The 17,909-nt window shown below is 45.4% G+C and overlaps 1 protein-coding gene across 1 annotated transcript; it reads left to right on the top strand.

Annotated features, from left to right (window-relative positions):
• Positions 1 to 2,288: 2,288 nt before the first annotated feature.
• Positions 2,289 to 17,409, top strand: LOC102573747 (nuclear receptor subfamily 0 group B member 2). Its single transcript, XM_006270431.3, has 2 exons — positions 2,289 to 2,982; positions 16,915 to 17,409. The coding sequence occupies exons 1-2, from the start codon at positions 2,313 to 2,315 to the stop codon at positions 17,154 to 17,156; spliced, it is 912 nt and encodes a 303-aa protein (XP_006270493.1). The 5' UTR covers positions 2,289 to 2,312; the 3' UTR covers positions 17,157 to 17,409.
• The last annotated feature ends 500 nt before the right edge of the window (positions 17,410 to 17,909 follow it).

Here is a 17,909-nt window from a genome sequence, read left to right on the forward strand (position 1 = left end):
AGGAAATGTCAATAGATAAGGGAGCAGATGGAAACCTCTTTATTTTTCTGTCTCTGGCACACAATATTTCATCATACTTAGGACCATCAGTGAAGTCGGGTGTCTTGGGAAGTACCAGTCACCCTGGACGTCCACAGCTACTCCTGGGAAACAAGATACATAAATGTTGCTATAGAAAGCCCTGTTCAGATTTGATGTCAAAGTTTACAGGACAATTAAATGTCTATATAATGGGGAAATGAGACAAGGTTTGAGAAAACCAAAGAATATATCCATGTACTATAGTGGTACATCATGATCTTTTAAGTAGACATTAGTTTACCGAGAATAGAATGAATGACTTTTGGAAGAACTACAAGAAATAATAAAAGTAGAACAAGTTTGTCTTTAATCTTAATTTTAAGAAAGTAGGGCAAAGAGTTGCACCACCAACATAAGAAGACAGTGGTATTCTACATTTTGTCCCTGCAGGCCAGATACATAGCATAAAGGCTTCCATTGGGCTGGAGCAGACGTTGGAGCCCAGCACCTCTCCCTCCCTCACATGCCAGGATGCGGCCCTAGACATACCCCCTGTAAAGGTGTGGCTTTTAACCCAGGGCCCTGGCCTTCATGGTACAACTGCTCTAGGAGAGAATCTATGGCAACCAAATTAATCAAATTTAAAATAATGCTTAAAATCCCAATTCAGAGTATAATTTGAATGCACTGCTTTGTTGAAGTCTATCTGTTTGGCCAATATCAGGGCTCTATGTTTGATTCTTGGAGAACTTCTGGCTTAAGAAAATTTACCTTCTCATATAATTTTTCTTCAAAATTTAAGAATAGAAAATTTCAGCATTGCTATAGAAGCAGGTGATGTTCCTGATCATTTACTGTATTTGATTTTCAGTGCTTAAGATTTTAAAGAATGATTGCCTAATGTCAGTCTTTGCTGCTGGAGAGTTTCCCAGAGCCACAGGTTTCTTCTCATTGTCCCATTTCTTGTCTCAAAAAACAGGCTAAGGTTCACCCCTGGAGTGACTCATCCCTGTAATCTTTACCGACTCCAGGGTAATCTCCCCTTGGTTTGTGTAAAATTTCTGCATTTCCTCTTTCTGCAGGTGATAGTTTTTTGTATCTGTCTCTTTATGTGCAGGTGTCCTCTACCGTTTAAGAGAAACATTTTTTAGAGCCAAAAAGGAGTTAGGGAGAGGTGATGCCTTTAGATTTTGCCAGATTCCCCATTGGAAACTGAGACTTGAAATTAAAATTGAAGAAAGGGTGAACGCACTTGAATCAAGACAGCAGGAAATAGTTGCAATACCTTCTGCAGTTTGAAACTACAGAGATCCAATAAACCCTAATCATGTAACTAATTTTGGCTTCTTTCATTACTTTTATCTATGGGGCTGGGGTAGCATGTGTGTTTTAAGGCTCATGGTTGATAGCCAAGGGGCAGAAGCACTCATGGCATGGGTATGTCAGATTACAACAAATCTAAGTGCTAAATATCTTGTCACAAGGACAAGGACATGAGTAGGAAAGAAGGATCCAAGTCTACTCTCTGAAGGTGGGCATAGCTTCCCAATTAAGGGCTATAGTTTCTTGTGAGTTGCTCCAGCCAACAGACTTTTAATAAATGGCAATCTTTTCTTACCTATCTTGCAGTACACTAGCCTTTGCTGAATAACTATATTATCTGACTGACACTTCCCCTCTCCAGCCCTGCAAAATATTGTATGCATAGGCTTAACCTCATGTAAACTAAATAATCCTATTTAAGTACTTACGATCTCCAAAATACCACCTTTAGTCTATAAATTCCTTGGAGTCCTTTTAGTTTTGTTGCAAGGGGCTAACTCATTTTGATGCCGTTAATACTGATAAATACATGTTTGCACCCTGCCATGCTTGCACCAGTCAATGGCCAAGGTCAGCATCTCCATAAAAATGCAAATAGCTTGTTTCTGTAGTTATCATTTCTCTGTTGACTTTCACTGAAGGACAAGCTATTATATGATGTATAGCCTGCAATTGTAAAAATACATAAGCAGCATTATAGGGTCCTTGATGTCATGGTACATGGACAGTCCCAGCAAAATTGCAGTGATGTGTGACAGCGTGCACGCATATGTTTCTATTGTTGTGTTGTTCAGGTGATGAACCCTCTGTCTCTGTTTCAGGCAATTGCAGTCACACAGGATACTTGGGTTGGCAAAACCACGCCTTGTTTGGCTATGAAGGAAAACAGTCTGGAGCAAATAAAGTTCAAGGTAACTTTACAGAGCAGGGTCACATTTCTTTTTAACTGACTGTATAAAAAGCACACAATGCCTCAGTGTTTGGCAGAAGTGCTACAACAGCATAGTTCTGTACGTACTGAGTTTGGCTGTAACAAGGGCACCAGTCAGGAAACCTTCAAAGCTATGGCCAGTCAGGTCCCAGCTGAGAAGTCTGAAAAGTGTCAGTGTGAGACAAGCCGTCCTGAAAGCATTCTTTACCAGCTCCTTAACAAACAACACCAAAATGATACCGAATGGATTGACCACTATTCCTACACTCCTTGCTCCCTACCAAGTGTTGGCTGTCCTTGTGTGGATAACAGGAGAGTTATCCTGAAAAATCCAGAAGTCACTTGCATGAGAGCTTCTGAAGTGCTCCTGAAGACTATAACTTTTATAAGAAATTTGCCCTCCTTCTGTGATTTGCCCCAAGAAGATCAGATCCTCCTGGTACAGCAGTGCTGGGCCCCTCTCTTTGTTTTGGGTCTGGCACAGGAGAGAGTGGATTTTGAACTGAAAGAAATTTCAAGCCCTAGTTTGTTGAAAAAAATCCTTCTCAATCAATCTTTGGCAGCTAGTGAGGAACTGGAGAGCTTCCCACATGGAGCATCGTTAGCAGAAGTTCAGAAAGTGAAACATTTTCTGAAGAAATTCTGGAACTTGGATATGTGCGCAAAGGAATATGCTTATCTTAAGGGGATTATTCTCTTTAATCCAGGTAAGTCTCAACAGAGTATTTCTAGAAAGACAGTTCACAGTTAATTGTGTGTTTAAAAGTACACTTAAAGCTACTTGCAAACAAACAAACAAAATAATTCAGAAGGGAAGTAATTAAACCACTGAATGCAGAGTTTGAAAATGTTTAGCTACATTAATAGAAGCTGTTTAAACTGAACATTTGTTTACATGTGTTGGTATTTAGACCATTTACATGTGCTCATTCAGTTATCTTGTAAAAATAAACAGTCTTTTAACAAATCATTAGTTCATATGTATGTACTGTGCCACTTAAAACTCATTTCCAGACTTGTGGGGAAGACTAGTGGGTACCTCTACATGTATATCAAGGCTGCTCCAATGCGTGGTAATTATCATGCTCCAGCAGATCCCAGCGTCACATGTATCAGCGTCCCTGTGGTGAAAAAGGGTGGCAAGGGTGCCTTTAACTACAGGTCCTTCAATGAAATTCAGTTAAAGTGCCCCACTGCCATTTTTCAGCTTGGGGATGCTGATACGCATGACATTCCAGGTGCTTTAATTAGAGATTTAATTAAAATGCTTCCCCTCTCCACCCAACCCCCAATTTCCTAAAGCACATGTATAAATTCCCAGAATGGCTGCATTAAATAGAATGTATGTCTATAGCATGAGGCAGGGCACATGCAATGCACATATTAGACACACATTTTAATAGGACTTCTTATGTAGCTAAACTATTTGAAAGCAGATTAACAAATGAATTAGGTATAACATCTAAGTGATGTAATTTAATCTCCTGCGCTGTGTTGCAAGTCGCATCCTAGGTTTGTTTTCTATTATATAGCAGTTTAAATTTAAGAGTTTCATATTTGGGCCCTAGAACAGCAGTTATAAGGTAGACTCAGAAAAGTTAGAATGATTTTTTTTTTTTTACTCCTCATGACAAATAGGCAGATGCAAGTAAAGGTTAGCCTATAGGAAGTTTGGCTGCTTCAGATTCACAAGCTGTGTGAATCATTTAAAGGGCCTGACCCCAAGTGTAATGAAGTATGTTGAAAAGACTTCTATGCTGTAGATTTTGGATCAGACCCTTTCTAATGGGTGACAAAAAGCACTATTCAGAACACCAAAAAAAAACCTATAGTTGAGGTTATGCCAGAAGGGCACGCAAACACTTTAGCTGCAAGAAAACTGGGTAGTTAGTGATGCTTCTTGGAGGGACCATATTGCAATTGCCTTTCTGTAGGCTGGGCTGGCCGTGCTTTGCTTTTTCAGTGTAAAGCAAAGTGTGAGTCTTTTTAGTGCCCTTCAGGACATTTTGCATTGTCTTGTGTATCTCGTAATGCATCTGTGCTATGCAACTGGACCGGTGGAATCTTGTTTGCTTCATTATGAATGGTGTCAATTACTAAATGTTATAGATAAATCCTCATGTTGGGGGTAAAATAGGCTGAAAATAGATTAGTGCCATTTTCACTAATTTCACCAGATCTGCTTAGCAGGAGATAGCTCTTGGTGGTTTATACAGGATTTATAATATAGGAAAAAGGATTTATATGTAGGAAAAGCTCTCCCCAGCCCTTTGAAGAAACCACAATCCTTGTTTTACATCTGGGAAAACAGAGGCAGAGCCATTATGTGACTGACTTAGATAGGGCTTTAAACTACGATCGCAGGGGGATGGAAAAACACTAACTGGAGCCTACCCGGGGGGCCAATATACAGGAAAGCTCCATTGACAATGAAACCAAGCAAGCCACTCTTACGGGAGCTGAGAAAACAGCTCCTCTTCAATGCAATAGGCGGCCAGTGACCTCTATAGAAGGACTTAGGTGCCTGTACACCAGTGCCAGAAGCATGAGGACCAAGCAGGAGGAACTAGTCCTCCTGCTTTCCACTGGGCACTACAATCTAGTAGGGATCACGGAGGCCTGGTAGGACTCCTCTCATGACTAGAGTGTAGCCATAAAGGGCTACGTCCGTCACAGAAGGGATCGAGTAGGGAAGAGAGGTGGGGGTGTTGCCCTCTTTGTGAAGGAGCAGTACACCTCTCTACAGGCTAATGTTGGCCCTAAAGAAGAACAGCTAGAAACCCTCTGGGTCAAGTTCCAAGGGAGGCATGGTGAGAGAGACCTGACTGTAGGTGTATACTACAGGCTGCCTAACCAAGGGGAGGAAATTGATCTAGAGTTCACCCCTGAACTAACGGAGGCCACGCATGTATGGGACATGGTTGTCATGGGTGACTTCAACTACCCAGACATCTCCTGGGAGGAGTGCTCAGCCAGCTTGGATCAATCACAATCCTTCCTGACCAGCACCAAAGAGCTTTATATGACTCATGAAGTGCACAGGCCAATTAGAGGCAATGCAGTTCTTGACCTGGTCCTGGCCAAAGGGGATGACCTGATGACCAACTTAAACATAAATGGCAGTCTAGGTGACAGTGACCATGAAATCATTATGTTCACGGTCCATCGCAAAGCTGACAAAACATACCAAACCTGAAGTCTTAAACTTAAAAAATGCAAATTTAAAAAGCTCAGGCCATTAGCAGAGAATGCCCTGAGAGACCAAGGACCACAGGTAAAGGGAACACGAGAAGAATGGTCATTCCTTGAGGGTACAATCCTTAAGGCTCAGAGAAAAACCATTCCCTTGGAGAAAAAATAGCAGAAGGGTCAAAAAACCCTCTTATCTAAGCAAGGAAGTTGCAGCCCTCCTACAGAAAAAGAAAGAGGCGTACAAACAACAGAAGCTTGGGGTAGCCTCTAAGGAAGACTACGTGACAATGGTCCGCACTTGTAGAAAACAGGTTAGGCAAGTGTGGCAGGGCACTGTTGGTGCCTGCCACTTTAAGAGTGGAGCCAAGCAGCCAGCAGGTGCTTGATTGGGGCAGCCATTTTAGATCTGTGGCTGCCTATATAGACAAGGAAGTTTGCTGTTGGCAGGCCAGGCAGTAACATGGCCTGGCTGCAAGGCTCCATGCAACATCCTGCAGATAAGGGCAGGAGCTGTAGGGGATGGCTAGGAGGCTCCTGGTCCTGGGCATGACCTAAAACTGCACTCTGCTGGGAGTGGGTGGCCTGGTGGGGTTCTCAGTAGTGTGGGAGCCCCCAGGAAATGCCAGGCCAGTTATCACCCTGGTGAAAGGTGGGTAGGGGTGCCTTAACCCTAGCTCTTGCTTTCGGGTGGGTCACGTACCATCAGAGGTAGCTGGGGCCAGGCAAGCCTGCGGCCACCTGAGCCCTGAGGGTTGTAAGACCCTGAGGAGGAAAAGTGGAGGCCAGGCATGGCTGCACCTACCTGAGCCCTGTAGGGTGTAGATCACTGAGGAAAGGTAGTTGGGGCCAGGCATGGCTATGGCCACCTGAGCCCACTGGGGAGAGAAGCCCCATGGCCCCAGTGAAAGGGGCGGTGTGGAGCCCCAGTGAAGGGGCAGCCCCAAGTGAGGGAGGAGGCCAAGGGCTGTCTTCAGACACCTAAGGCTGCAGTTTGGGCCAGAGGCCGAGTCCAAGAGAGAAGGGTGAGTTCTGACCCTGGTAGGTCCTCCACCACTGGGAGGCCAAGTGTGGGTCGTAAGTAAGAGCTATAGCAGAACACAATGACCTGCTTCCTGGGGGGTGGAGTGAGAGTCCCCGTGAGACCCTGGAGCACCAGTCATGGTGTGAGTTAAGAATGCCCCAATGAGGGGTGGCCCCAGAAAGCAGGTGGAGATGGAGCCCCAGCAGGAGGGAGAAGAAACAGAGGGCTGGGAGCCCAGTATGTATAGAGTTAGCCTGGAAGGGCCAAGGGCAAGCTTAGAACCAGTTGGGTAATTGGCTGGCCACTGCCCCAGTGAGGGTCATGGGAGAGGCCCAAAAGATGGTACATCTGTCACCCAAGGTACGAACTAGGTAAAGTCTATGGCCTAAGGGGCCCGTTCCAAGTGGGAGCAAGGCAGTATAAGTTGTCGACACATGAAATAGACTCTGTGAGAGAGGGTGGAGTGTGAGAGGCCCTAATGAGGAGGGCAGTATGAATGTGAGTGTGTTTGAGGCCTGACAATGAGGCCTAAGCTTGGTCCGGCTGTAGGCCAGGAGCACTGTCATCTGGATGCCATCTGCGAGGCTTGGGCTGCAGTGTAGGGAAGGAACAGAGCCACAGATAGTGCTCCCTGGCATCGGGGCAAGAATGGGCAGCCTCCCTCCTTAATTAATATTCTAATTAATTAACAACAAGGCATGGCAGGAAAATCAGGTGAGTGGTGTGCCCAAAGGCAAGTGGGTAAACTTGCACTGTGGCTAGTCAGGGAGCCCCACTTTGCCACAGCAAGCTAAGGCAAAAACCAAACTAAAACTAGTTACAAAAATCAAGGACAACAAGAAGTCCTTCTTTAGCTACACAGGGAGTAAAAGGAAAGCTAATGGGAGTGTGGGGCCGCTGTTCAATGCACCAGGATACCTGGTCACTACCACTCAGGAAAAAATGGAACTCCTAAATGACTACTTTGCCTCAGTCTTTCACAAGACCAAGGGGAAAACCATGCCAGGTAGGGCACAGAATGATCAGGGAGGGATTGACACCATTCCCACCATTGCCATAGAACTGGTGTACGATCATTTAAAGAAATTAGATGTATATAAATCAGCAGGACTGGATGAACTCCACCCAAGAGTGCTGCAAGAGTTGGCCAAAGTAATCGCAGAGCCCCTGGCAAAGGTCTTTCAAAAATCATGGGCCTCTAGAGAAATCCAAGAGGACTGGAAGAGGGCCAGTGTTGTGCCCATCTTCAAGAAGGGGAAACGTGAAGACTTGGGAAACTACAGGCCAATGAGCTTAACATCTATTCCAGGGAAAATCCTAGAAACATTCATCAAAGAGGCTATATGTGACAAACTTGCAGATGGCTTGATACTGAATGACAGCCAGCATGGCTTTATCACAGGCAGGTCTTGTCTGACCAACCTCATTTCTTTCTATGATCAGGTGACTCACCACCTGGATGAGAGAAAAGCAGTTGACATCATATACCTTGACTTCCAGAAAGCTTTTGACCTGGTATCCCATAAAGTACTGATCAGAAAACTGGAAGTTATTGGGCTCAACTGTGGGACCGTCAAGTGGGTGCGAAACTGGTTGTGGGGTAGGACACAGAGAGTCCAAATGAATGGATCGGTGTCATCCTGGCAGGATGTGGGCAGTGGCATGCCCCAGGGGTTGGTACTTGGCCCAGTGCTGTTCAATAACTTCATCAATGACCTGGATGAGGGGGTGAAAAGCCCATTGGCCAAGTTTGCAGACAACACCAAGATATGGGGCTGTGTGGACACACCCGCAATAGGCTGCAGATACAAGCAGACCTAGACAGGCTGGCAGAACAGAACCAGATGAGGTTCAACATAGAGAAATGCAAAGTGCTGCATCTGGGAAGGAAGAACCCCCAGCACACCCACAGGCGGGGCATCGCTAACCTGACCAGCACTACAAATGAATGGGAACTGTGGGTAACAATAGACCCCAGCATGAATATGAGTTGGCAATGTGATGCAGTAACTGCTAGGGCCAATAAAACTCTGTCATGCATCAATCAATGCATCTCCAGTAAAACCAAAGAAATGATTCTCCCACTTTACTCAACATTGGTGTGGTCACAGCTGGGGTACTGCATCCAATTCTTGGCACCACACTTCAACAAGAAGCATTCCCCCATGCTCCTGTGGGATGCTCCATCTACCCCACCATCTCAGCTTTCACATGCCACGCCTGGTAACTTGGGGCAAGTAGAAAAAACATACAAAGCTGTGTCTATGGCCGAATTCTTGAATCTCTCCGAATCAGTTCGGAGGGTTCTGATTCAATTTGGAGAGATTAATGGGTCTTCAGATTCGGAGATTCAGCCACCGAATCGGGCTGAACCTCCTCCAAATTGAATCGGTGACTGAAGCTTCGCACAGCCCTAGTTTCTATTATAAACACTCAGCCATCCACTGCATCTTTGCCTCTGCTTTAGTGCTGTCTTGATGCTTGGTCAAATCTTAATGCTTTCCAGGGGGTTACAAATCACTACTGGCTATAATGCTTACTCTCTTCCTGGGGCTACACCATGACACCATCAGATGCAGATGCCTTTTGCCTTGAGAGTTATGCCAACAGGTGTTTCATTCATGGGAATTGCCACCCTGAATGGATAAATCAAAGAGCAAGGACCAGACAAGAAGCAATCCACAGTGCTCTAGATTGAAGTTTGAATGATAGGCCACCAAACTAAACTAGATAAACAAAGTTATAGATGCACGCTACAAGTTGGACTTTTGGCAAATGGTCTGACAGGGATGGTGGAACTTTGTTTATGACCTGAGCAAAGACCGATGGCATGGGGAAAGTTCAGATTCAGATAAAGTGTATTACCCTGAGAAATCATTTTGATGACAGGGGCCCCATCTACATGTTACACATAAGATGTAATTAACCAATTAAACAGGTCTTTAGATGTGACTCCACCTCATGTTCAATCAATTAATGGGGTGATAAAATAAGGAATAAGTCACAAAGCTATTCTACAAAAAAATGCACAATAATTGTGTGGCTCATTTTTATCATGCCCTTTATTGAAAGCATGGCTAGGTGCTCCCCTGTGGCTGAGAGCTCCATCAGCACGCTGGCTTCCAACTGCAGGGGTGCACAATGCACTGCCACTGCTGCAAGTCCCATCAGCTTCTCTGTCAAGGTTGTTCCCAGTGGAGAACTCATTTGGTGTTGATATAAAATGCAGTAGGACTAGCTCTCACCTTTCCCAGTGTTTGGCTCACTTTGGAGATGCAGAACCAAGCCTATAGGCAATGACAATATCTTCCAGGAGCGTGTGGCCTTCATGTACAAATGGTTTATGACTTTTAGGCCTCATAATCCTCCATCTGTCATGGGTGACTGGTGACTCGTAGGCTGGGGGGGGTGGTGCAGTCAGCAGCCAGTCAGTGACCCCCTAATCTTGCTGACCTTGGGGGGGGGGGGGTCTCCTGCAGCCGATCTTGCTGACTGGGGGTGGGGAGGGTCCTCCACAGCCGATTGTGCTGACCCAGAAGCATGAGCAGTGCTTCCAGAAGTGCCAGCGGTGCTTTTCCTGGTGCCCCCACTTCCTGGCCGGTGTTTGCAAGGGGGGCACCAGGAGAAACACCACTCTCACCTGCCCCTCCTGGCTGTTTCCTAAGTGGGGAGTGCTGCCTATCAGAGGGTGCACCAGCGTTCTCAAGGTGTGCATGTGCACCCCCTATGCATTGCTATTGGGTTGAGTCTTCAGTTAATAGTTGGAGCAGTTTTTTTTTTTCAATTTTTGATGCAACTTCTTAATCCCATCCTACCTTCCTTGGCTGGGCCTTAAAGGAGTTTGTAGGGGAGTGGAAAGACAGGAATCAACTGGTCAACTTACTGGTTCAGTAGCAAGTCTTCTGCCTTGCAGAAAGCTCAGATTGGGTAGCTGCTGTATTACTCTCTGGGCCCAGTCAGCAGCTGTGAAGAGAGCTGAGACAGCATACTCAATTCCCTAGGGAAAGTAGAATCTTGCTTCACTCTACAGTAATCTCTTAGAAGCTATAGGGCTGTGTTGACTCCAAAGGGAATAAGCATCATTCCAGCTCTCCTCAGCTGGGAGGCAATGACTTGAACATACAACTTTCAAACGAGTGAAAAATGAGGTCCACCATATCTTCTGCAAGCCTTGCACAATGAGAGTACTAAGTCCATTATGGTGCAAAGAAAGGAGGAAATGGGATAAAGGCAAACCTTGCACAGCAAGGCAAACCTTGCACAGCAAGTCCAAACTGTTCAGTTCCTTGTGACAGACATCTGAGAAATGGTAGGAATTTCACAGAGATGAAAATAGTGCCATCTGCAGCTCCACTAGGATGGTGTCAGGGTTCCTTTTGTAAAATGACATTCTTTGGGGTTTTATAACATGGTTGGTAACTGTAGTGGGTTGGGGAATTGCTCATGTCACACAGCCTTTGTTTACAATCTTTTTCCTCGGGGAAAGCTCCCTCCCTGCAGGAATCAATAAAAACAATCCACAAAATAAACACACAAATGGCTTAGGGCAGGGATTCTCAAACTGTGTGATATTGCAACCCTGTAGAATAATGTATACATTTATGTAACCCCCCCCCCCCCCGATTAAGGCTATTGATTTAATTAGGATTAGGTAGGTGATAAAGCACATTTACCTTTTCTATATTAAATGAAATATATTTGTCAAAAACACTTTATAATAAAGTTTATCAAATTCAGAACTGGTTCACTGAAAAAAAACAACCCACTGTCAAATTTAAAACTGTCAATAGTTTTCAAAGAGAAGGATGAGCTTGCTGGGTACTGCTTAGTTTTTCAAACCAGCTTTATTTTCCAGACTGCCACTCTCATTTCGCACTCCACATCTATTTTTGATTGGTATTTGCTCTTTATAGTGGCAACTGCTGAAAACCCTGATTCACACAAGTAGGATGTTGTGAAGGGAAAACTCTCGCTCAGTCACACACAGTCAATTGAACTGTTGACAGATAAATACTGAGCTTCACTAATGTGTACATGCCAAGATTAGAAAACAAAAGAGATTTCCAATGTGGGCAAGTCCAAGAACATGTGCATTGCTGTGGGGGGAGGGAAGCAGGCAGTGTTTATGCATTGGGGTGGGAAGAGAAGTTTGTGACCCCCTTTTAAGTTGCTCACAGTTTGAAAACCCCTGGTTTAGGGACTTTTCCTAGACTAAGAGAGAGTGATTAGGCTTAGTGTTGCAGTTGCTAGTCTGTATCTCTCTCAATCTCTCAGTTTCCATTGCACTCCCTAACCTAGGGAGAGTACTCTGGCTCAGGCTTCTGCCTTCAGCCCCACAGCCTCCCTGTCTGCCCCTTTGGTCTCTCTCTGGGAGCTTTTAATTCCTACTGGGCCAGCCAAATATTGCCATCAGCTAGCCCTGTTCATTGAGGCAGGCTTCTGCCTCCTTTCAGCTGGACTGCAGCTCCTGAGGCATGCAGCCTGCTACTGTAACATTTATACAGTAACATTTATACTGAACCTAATCTTACTGCAAAAATCTGCTCAAATGACTTCCTATTACTTTAAATCAGTGGCTTTCAAACTTTCTAAAGCCACAGAACTCTGCCATATCACTTCTGCTATGGAACCTCTACTCCTATCCTAAAGACTGACATGGAGCCAGGTGACCCAGCCCGGCAGCACTGATGCACCACCTCCCAGTCCACTCTGCCATTAACCCCAATCTCTCTGAGGAAGCTCTGACCTATCACAGAACCCCAGGTTTCTATGGAACACAGCTTGAAAACCACTGCTTTAATGCACTGTTTGGTTCCATGGACAAGTGGAACAACACAGAAAATTTAGCAGGTTTGGGGGAAATATGTATTCTGAGTAAATAATATTGTGCTCTCCATAATCTAGTTACACTTTTGAGCTATGCTAACAGCTTGCTGATTGCCTGTAATGATTAGAGAATACAGAAAAAAAGGGAAAGCAACTGCTTCAACCCCCAGGCTTGCAGCAAATCCTCTTCTCTAGCTGCTATGGTGTGAGTACGGCCAAAATTGGCGAATTGGCTAGAGGGTTGCACCCAAAGAGTCGTGGTGGATGAGTCGGTCTCGACCTGGAAGGGTGTGGGCAGTGGGGTCCCGCAGGGCTCGGTCCTTGGACCGATACTCTTTAATGTCTTCATCAGTGACTTGGACGAGGGAGTGAAATGTACTCTGTCCAAGTTTGCAGATGACACAAAGCTATGGGGAGAAGTGGACACGCCGGAGGGCAGGGAACAGCTGCAGGCAGACCTGGATAGGTTGGACAAGTGGGCAGAAAACAACAGGATGCAGTTCAACAAGGAGAAATGCAAAGTGCTGCACCTAGGGAGGAAAAATGTCCAGCACACCTACAGCCTAGGGAATGACCTGCTGGGTGGCACAGAGGTGGAAAGGGATCTTGGAGTCCTAGTGGACTCCAAGATGAACATGAGCCGTCAGTGTGACGAAGCCATCAGAAAAGCCAATGGCACTTCATCGTGCATCAGCAGATGCATGATGAATAGGTCCAGGGAGGTGATACTTCCCCACTATAGGGTGCTGGTCAGACCGCAGTTGGAGTACTGCGTGCAATTCTGGGCGCCACACTTCAAGAAGGATGTGGATAACCTGGAGAGGGTCCAGAGAAGGGCAACTTGTATGGTCAAGGGCCTGCAGACCAAGCCCTATGAGGAGAGACTAGAGAAACTGGACCTTTTCAGCCTCCGCAAGAGAAGGTTGAGAGGCGACCTTGTGGCTGCCTTTAAGTTCATCACGGGGGCACAGAAGGGAATTGGTGAGTATTTATTCACCAAGGTGCCCCCGGGGGTTACAAGAAACAATGGCCAGAAGCTAGCAGAGAGCAGATTTAGATTGGACATTAGGAAGAACTTCTTCACAGTTCGAGTGGCCAAGGTCTGGAATGAGCTGCCAAGGGAGGTGGTGCTCTCCCCTACCCTGGGGGTCTTCAAGAGGAGGTTAGATGAGTATCTAGCTGGGATCATCTAGACCCAGCACTCTTTCCTTCTTATGCAGGGGATCGGACTCGATGATCTATTGAGGTCCCTTCCGACCCTAACATCTATGAATCTATGAAAATCTTTGCCCACTTACTAAGTTTATCCAAGTCAGCCTGGATCACTAGCCTGTCCTCAGGTGTGGATGCTATGTCCCAAAGTTTAGTGTCATCGGTGAACTTAACCAGTACACTTCTGACACCAATGTCCACATCGTTGATAAAGAAGTTGAAGAGAATTGGTGCAAGGACAGAGCCTTGGGCGACACCAATGGTTACAGAGTGCCATAATAACTTGCTGCCAGTGACCACTACTCTCTGGTTCTGACCTCAGAGCCAATTTCCCAGCCATCGGACTGTGGTGTAGTTGAGGCCACAGTTGGCCAATTTTTCCATGAGGAGGTCATGGGACACCAGATCAAAGGCTTTTTTATGTTAATATGTGCCTGGGTCCATTTGGCAGTAGGTGCTGTCTCAGCCACTCAATACAATTTATGGCATGGGATGGGTTGGGTTGCCTTCACTGCACACCATGCCCATCTTTATTTAGAAAGAAAAAAGAAGGGCTAAAATTATTCCTCTGAACAGAATACTTTTCTGCTGTACTTGTCAAATCTTGTATTGTCCTTTGGATTCATTAACTACAGTGAGAATGATGGTGTGATTACTATGTTTTAAAATAACAATGGAGAATCAGAAGACCTTTGCAATGAAATGCATTACTGTAGGTCAGTCTGTAGTGCTGTTAGATTTACATTTTCATTTAGTTTTAGTAACCACAGTTGCACTTTTATTCAGTGATGTTTTTAAATTTCTATACAGTGACAAATCATATAGTTCTTTTTTGTTATTTTCCATGGTAGTCTGTCTCTCTTATTTATGGATTGTTCCAAACTTTCACCAAGCACTGTTTTATGTGCATTAAACTTATGTAAATGACTTGCAATAAATGTAATGTCCCTGTATTTAGGAGAAATGGGATTCTCCCCTTGTTTACTATAGTTCCACACCAGTGGCACAGCATGTTTAATTGGAGTCTGTAATGGGAAACCCCAACCCTGTTAGCTTCAGTCTGAGGGGGGCAGGACTTCTGTAGCCCTCAAGGGCCAGCAGCAACAGCAGCCAGTCCCAACAAGAAAACAGACCTTGTCTGGGGCCTGTTATGGGCCCATGGAGGTTGCAGGGCAGGAGCAGCCAAAGCTTGTTAGGCCCAGCAGAGGCAGCTGAGCTAAGCTGCAGCAGATGGGGGCAGGCTGATTATTAGGCAGAGGGTTTACCCTGTGTTTGGCTGGAGAGCGAGCTGACAGGAAGGGGTGGAGCTCTGGGGCACATAAAACCAGGGCCTGGGAGCAAAAAGGGCAACCTGACCATGCAGGCATTAGGGAGTAGATCTTCTGATGGTGGGGTCTTCATGGACTGGTTGGTGCCTAAGCAGTCATCTCTAGAGCTACAAATGAAAGCCAAGAGGGAGCTCAGGGCGTGCGGTGAGGCAAGGAGCCAAAGTGAAGTGACTTTTTGGAAAGCGGTTTGCTTGTGTTTGTTTTGGCAATGCTTCAGACTAGCAGGTTGTGGCTGCAGGGGTGGAGGAATGCGTTGCCTCAGGGGCAACTCTCTGCTCTTAGGCTGAGACCCAGGAAGCTAGGGTCTGAGGTAGTGGACCTGGGCTGAAGAAGCCTCAGTCAGAGAGAGGGCTGAAGCCAGGCAGGCCGAAGCCCAGACAAAGCTCTTGGGGCTAAAGGGCCCAGGGTGGATTTGGACATAGAGGTTTGTTATGAAGGGAACACTGGGAGTCATCTGCAGGGCATACATATGACTATGGGGTGGCAAAATGTGGGCTGGATGCAGCCCACCAGGCCATTCTATCTGTCCCACAGGGCCCCTAAAAAATTTAGAAAACTAATATTAATCTGCCCCTAGTTGCCTATCATGTGGCCATTGATGGCTTGTCAAAACTCAGCAAGAGGCCCTCTGCTGAAATAATTGTCCACCCCTAAGGTAACCACAGCCCTCTTTTAAAGAGGGAGTACACCTGTGGGGTGAGAGAAGCGAGGCAACAGGCCCCAAGGAGTTGGTCACCCTGGCTTCCATAGGCAGCCTTCCTTTTATATATCTAACAGCAAAATCATGGCATCAAGAGATAAGAGGCACAGGAAGTTGGGAAACAGTAACAAGACAGTTTAGCTGCTAAAGGTGTCATACTCTGCAGTGGGCGATCACCCAAGCCTGTCCCAGAGCTGACTTTGATTATGCCCTGATTCAGTAAAAAACAGCTGGACACAGCTGAACTCAGTGGGACCAGCCCCATCCTTGAATAACTGCCCACAATTGGGGTATCAATATATTGTTATAGGGGTGAGGCAGAATCTAGAGGCAGACCCCCATATGCAGGGAATGTCCTGTCAGGAGCAAGCCCTGTTTTGGGCTGTTGGGGCTGATGTGGCTCTAGAGCAAATGACAGCCTGCCCCTCTTATATCTACACCACTGGCACAAGTGCTTTTCTTGACCGGTTTTGATACAGAGTAATCAGGGGGAGGATCCTGACCAGAGTGATCCCATTGGGTAATATGGGTGAAATTCTCACACAATGATCCCTGCTGAAGTCCTTTTATGGTAGCTGAAAGGCCCTAAAGCCCCTTGTTTGGCTGTGGAGGAGAATTTCCCTACTGCATTCACTGCAAAAGACCACAGCTGCTTTCTGAAAACCTCTTCCAGCACTGGCCTAGGGAGGACACCAAGAGTGACCTGGCAGAGGGTGTTGAGGGCAGGACATAAAATGCTAGTGATTGTCTAGGCAGCAGCATGACCTATAGGGCACACTAGGAAAACTGTTGCAGCTTAGTGGAGCACCTGGGACTGGCAACGGTCTGTTAAGAGCCTTTCTAGATTCAGAAGCAGCTCAGGATTGAAAGGACAAAAGCACTATAAAGGCACCTCAATTTATGCTACCTAGGCTGTTAGTTCTGTGCTTTTCTTGAATGCTTTCATGGTTATAATTTAAAGCAGGGCTGCCTAACTGGTGGCCCATGGGTTCTCACCTGGCCACTGCTCGCTCTATTGCTCTGGCTTGCTCTGGGCTCCCCCTTCCTCTTCTGCTTCCTGCCCTGCTTCTGGGATCAGAGTCAGACTGTGCTGGAGTTTATTCAATCGTATTAATAGCAAGTATAGATGCACTCTGTATGTTTTAGTCTAACTCACTTACCCAGTAATATTTTCCCCCAAACATGACAAGTAAATCTGCATTACAAGGTGCTTAAAATAATTTACTGAATAGGTCAGTTATTGAACTATTTATTTCTTCTTTCTTAAACAAAAAATAAAAACAGCTAGGGGGAAGGATTACCATTCATTATGGAGGGACATTCATGTTATAAACTCCCCATTTTGTTCTTTCTCTTACAGAATTGCATGGCCTCAAATGTTGTCCCCATGTGCAAACCCTGCAGCAAGAAGCCCAGCGCACTCTGATGGAATTTATCTCTATGATGTATGACAGGAACCTAAGCAGGTTTTCTTGGGTCCTTGGGTTCCTCACCAGCCTCAGTACTGTTGATGCAGATAGTATTAAAGAACTCTTCTTCAGACCCATCTTAGGAGAAGTCATCCTAAATGAATTACTTCTAGAAACCCTCTATCTCAATTGAGACCTGCCTTAAAAATAACCTACCCTTTTGTTTTCATAAATGACAGCAAAAACACTTTTTTGGAAAGGTGAAAGAGTTTTATGGTCAATCATTAAAGATAAACATAATTCAAAGATATAATTACATGTATTTGTGTGAACATGGTCTATTTTTTGCATAATTAAAAAGTCTTGTAATCTTTGAAATAATAAAAAAGATGAATTCAAATTCATAAATCTGTTTCATAGCTGATGAGACTTCATTCTAACATACATTCGGGAAGTATGAAATTTGTGATGTCATTTCAGGGTGTTTTTGGTTCACTCCCATTATGTGCATTTTCACACATTCATAAACACGTATCCTACAAGCCAGTTTACCAAGAGGTTTTGGTTTCAGAAAAAAACAGGGTGGGATATTCACTATAGTGATGGTTGTCCCAGCCGCCTGCGGAGGGTTCGGGATTGAGAGTATGGTCAGGGGTAGAAAGGTAAGAAAGATTTATTGACTTAACAAAAACACAACTACGCGTAGTAACAAGACAAACAATGACAGACAAAAGCAATTCACGTCGGCAACTTATCGGCAGTCCGCTCTGATGTCTGATTAACAGCAAGCTTCTCTTTCCACAAAGTTCAGCGAAGTCAGGCGTCCCTGAACAGCACTCACTGTCCAAAGGGTACCGGGAAGGACCCTGGAATGCAGTCCTTGGGCTCCTCAAGGTCCACGGGCCCACTGATCCAGGCAACAGCTAACTAATCCTTTTCACAGAGC

The sequence above is a fragment of the Alligator mississippiensis genome, chromosome 1 (genome assembly GCF_030867095.1).
Source record: "Alligator mississippiensis isolate rAllMis1 chromosome 1, rAllMis1, whole genome shotgun sequence".
NCBI lineage: Eukaryota > Metazoa > Chordata > Crocodylia > Alligatoridae > Alligator > Alligator mississippiensis.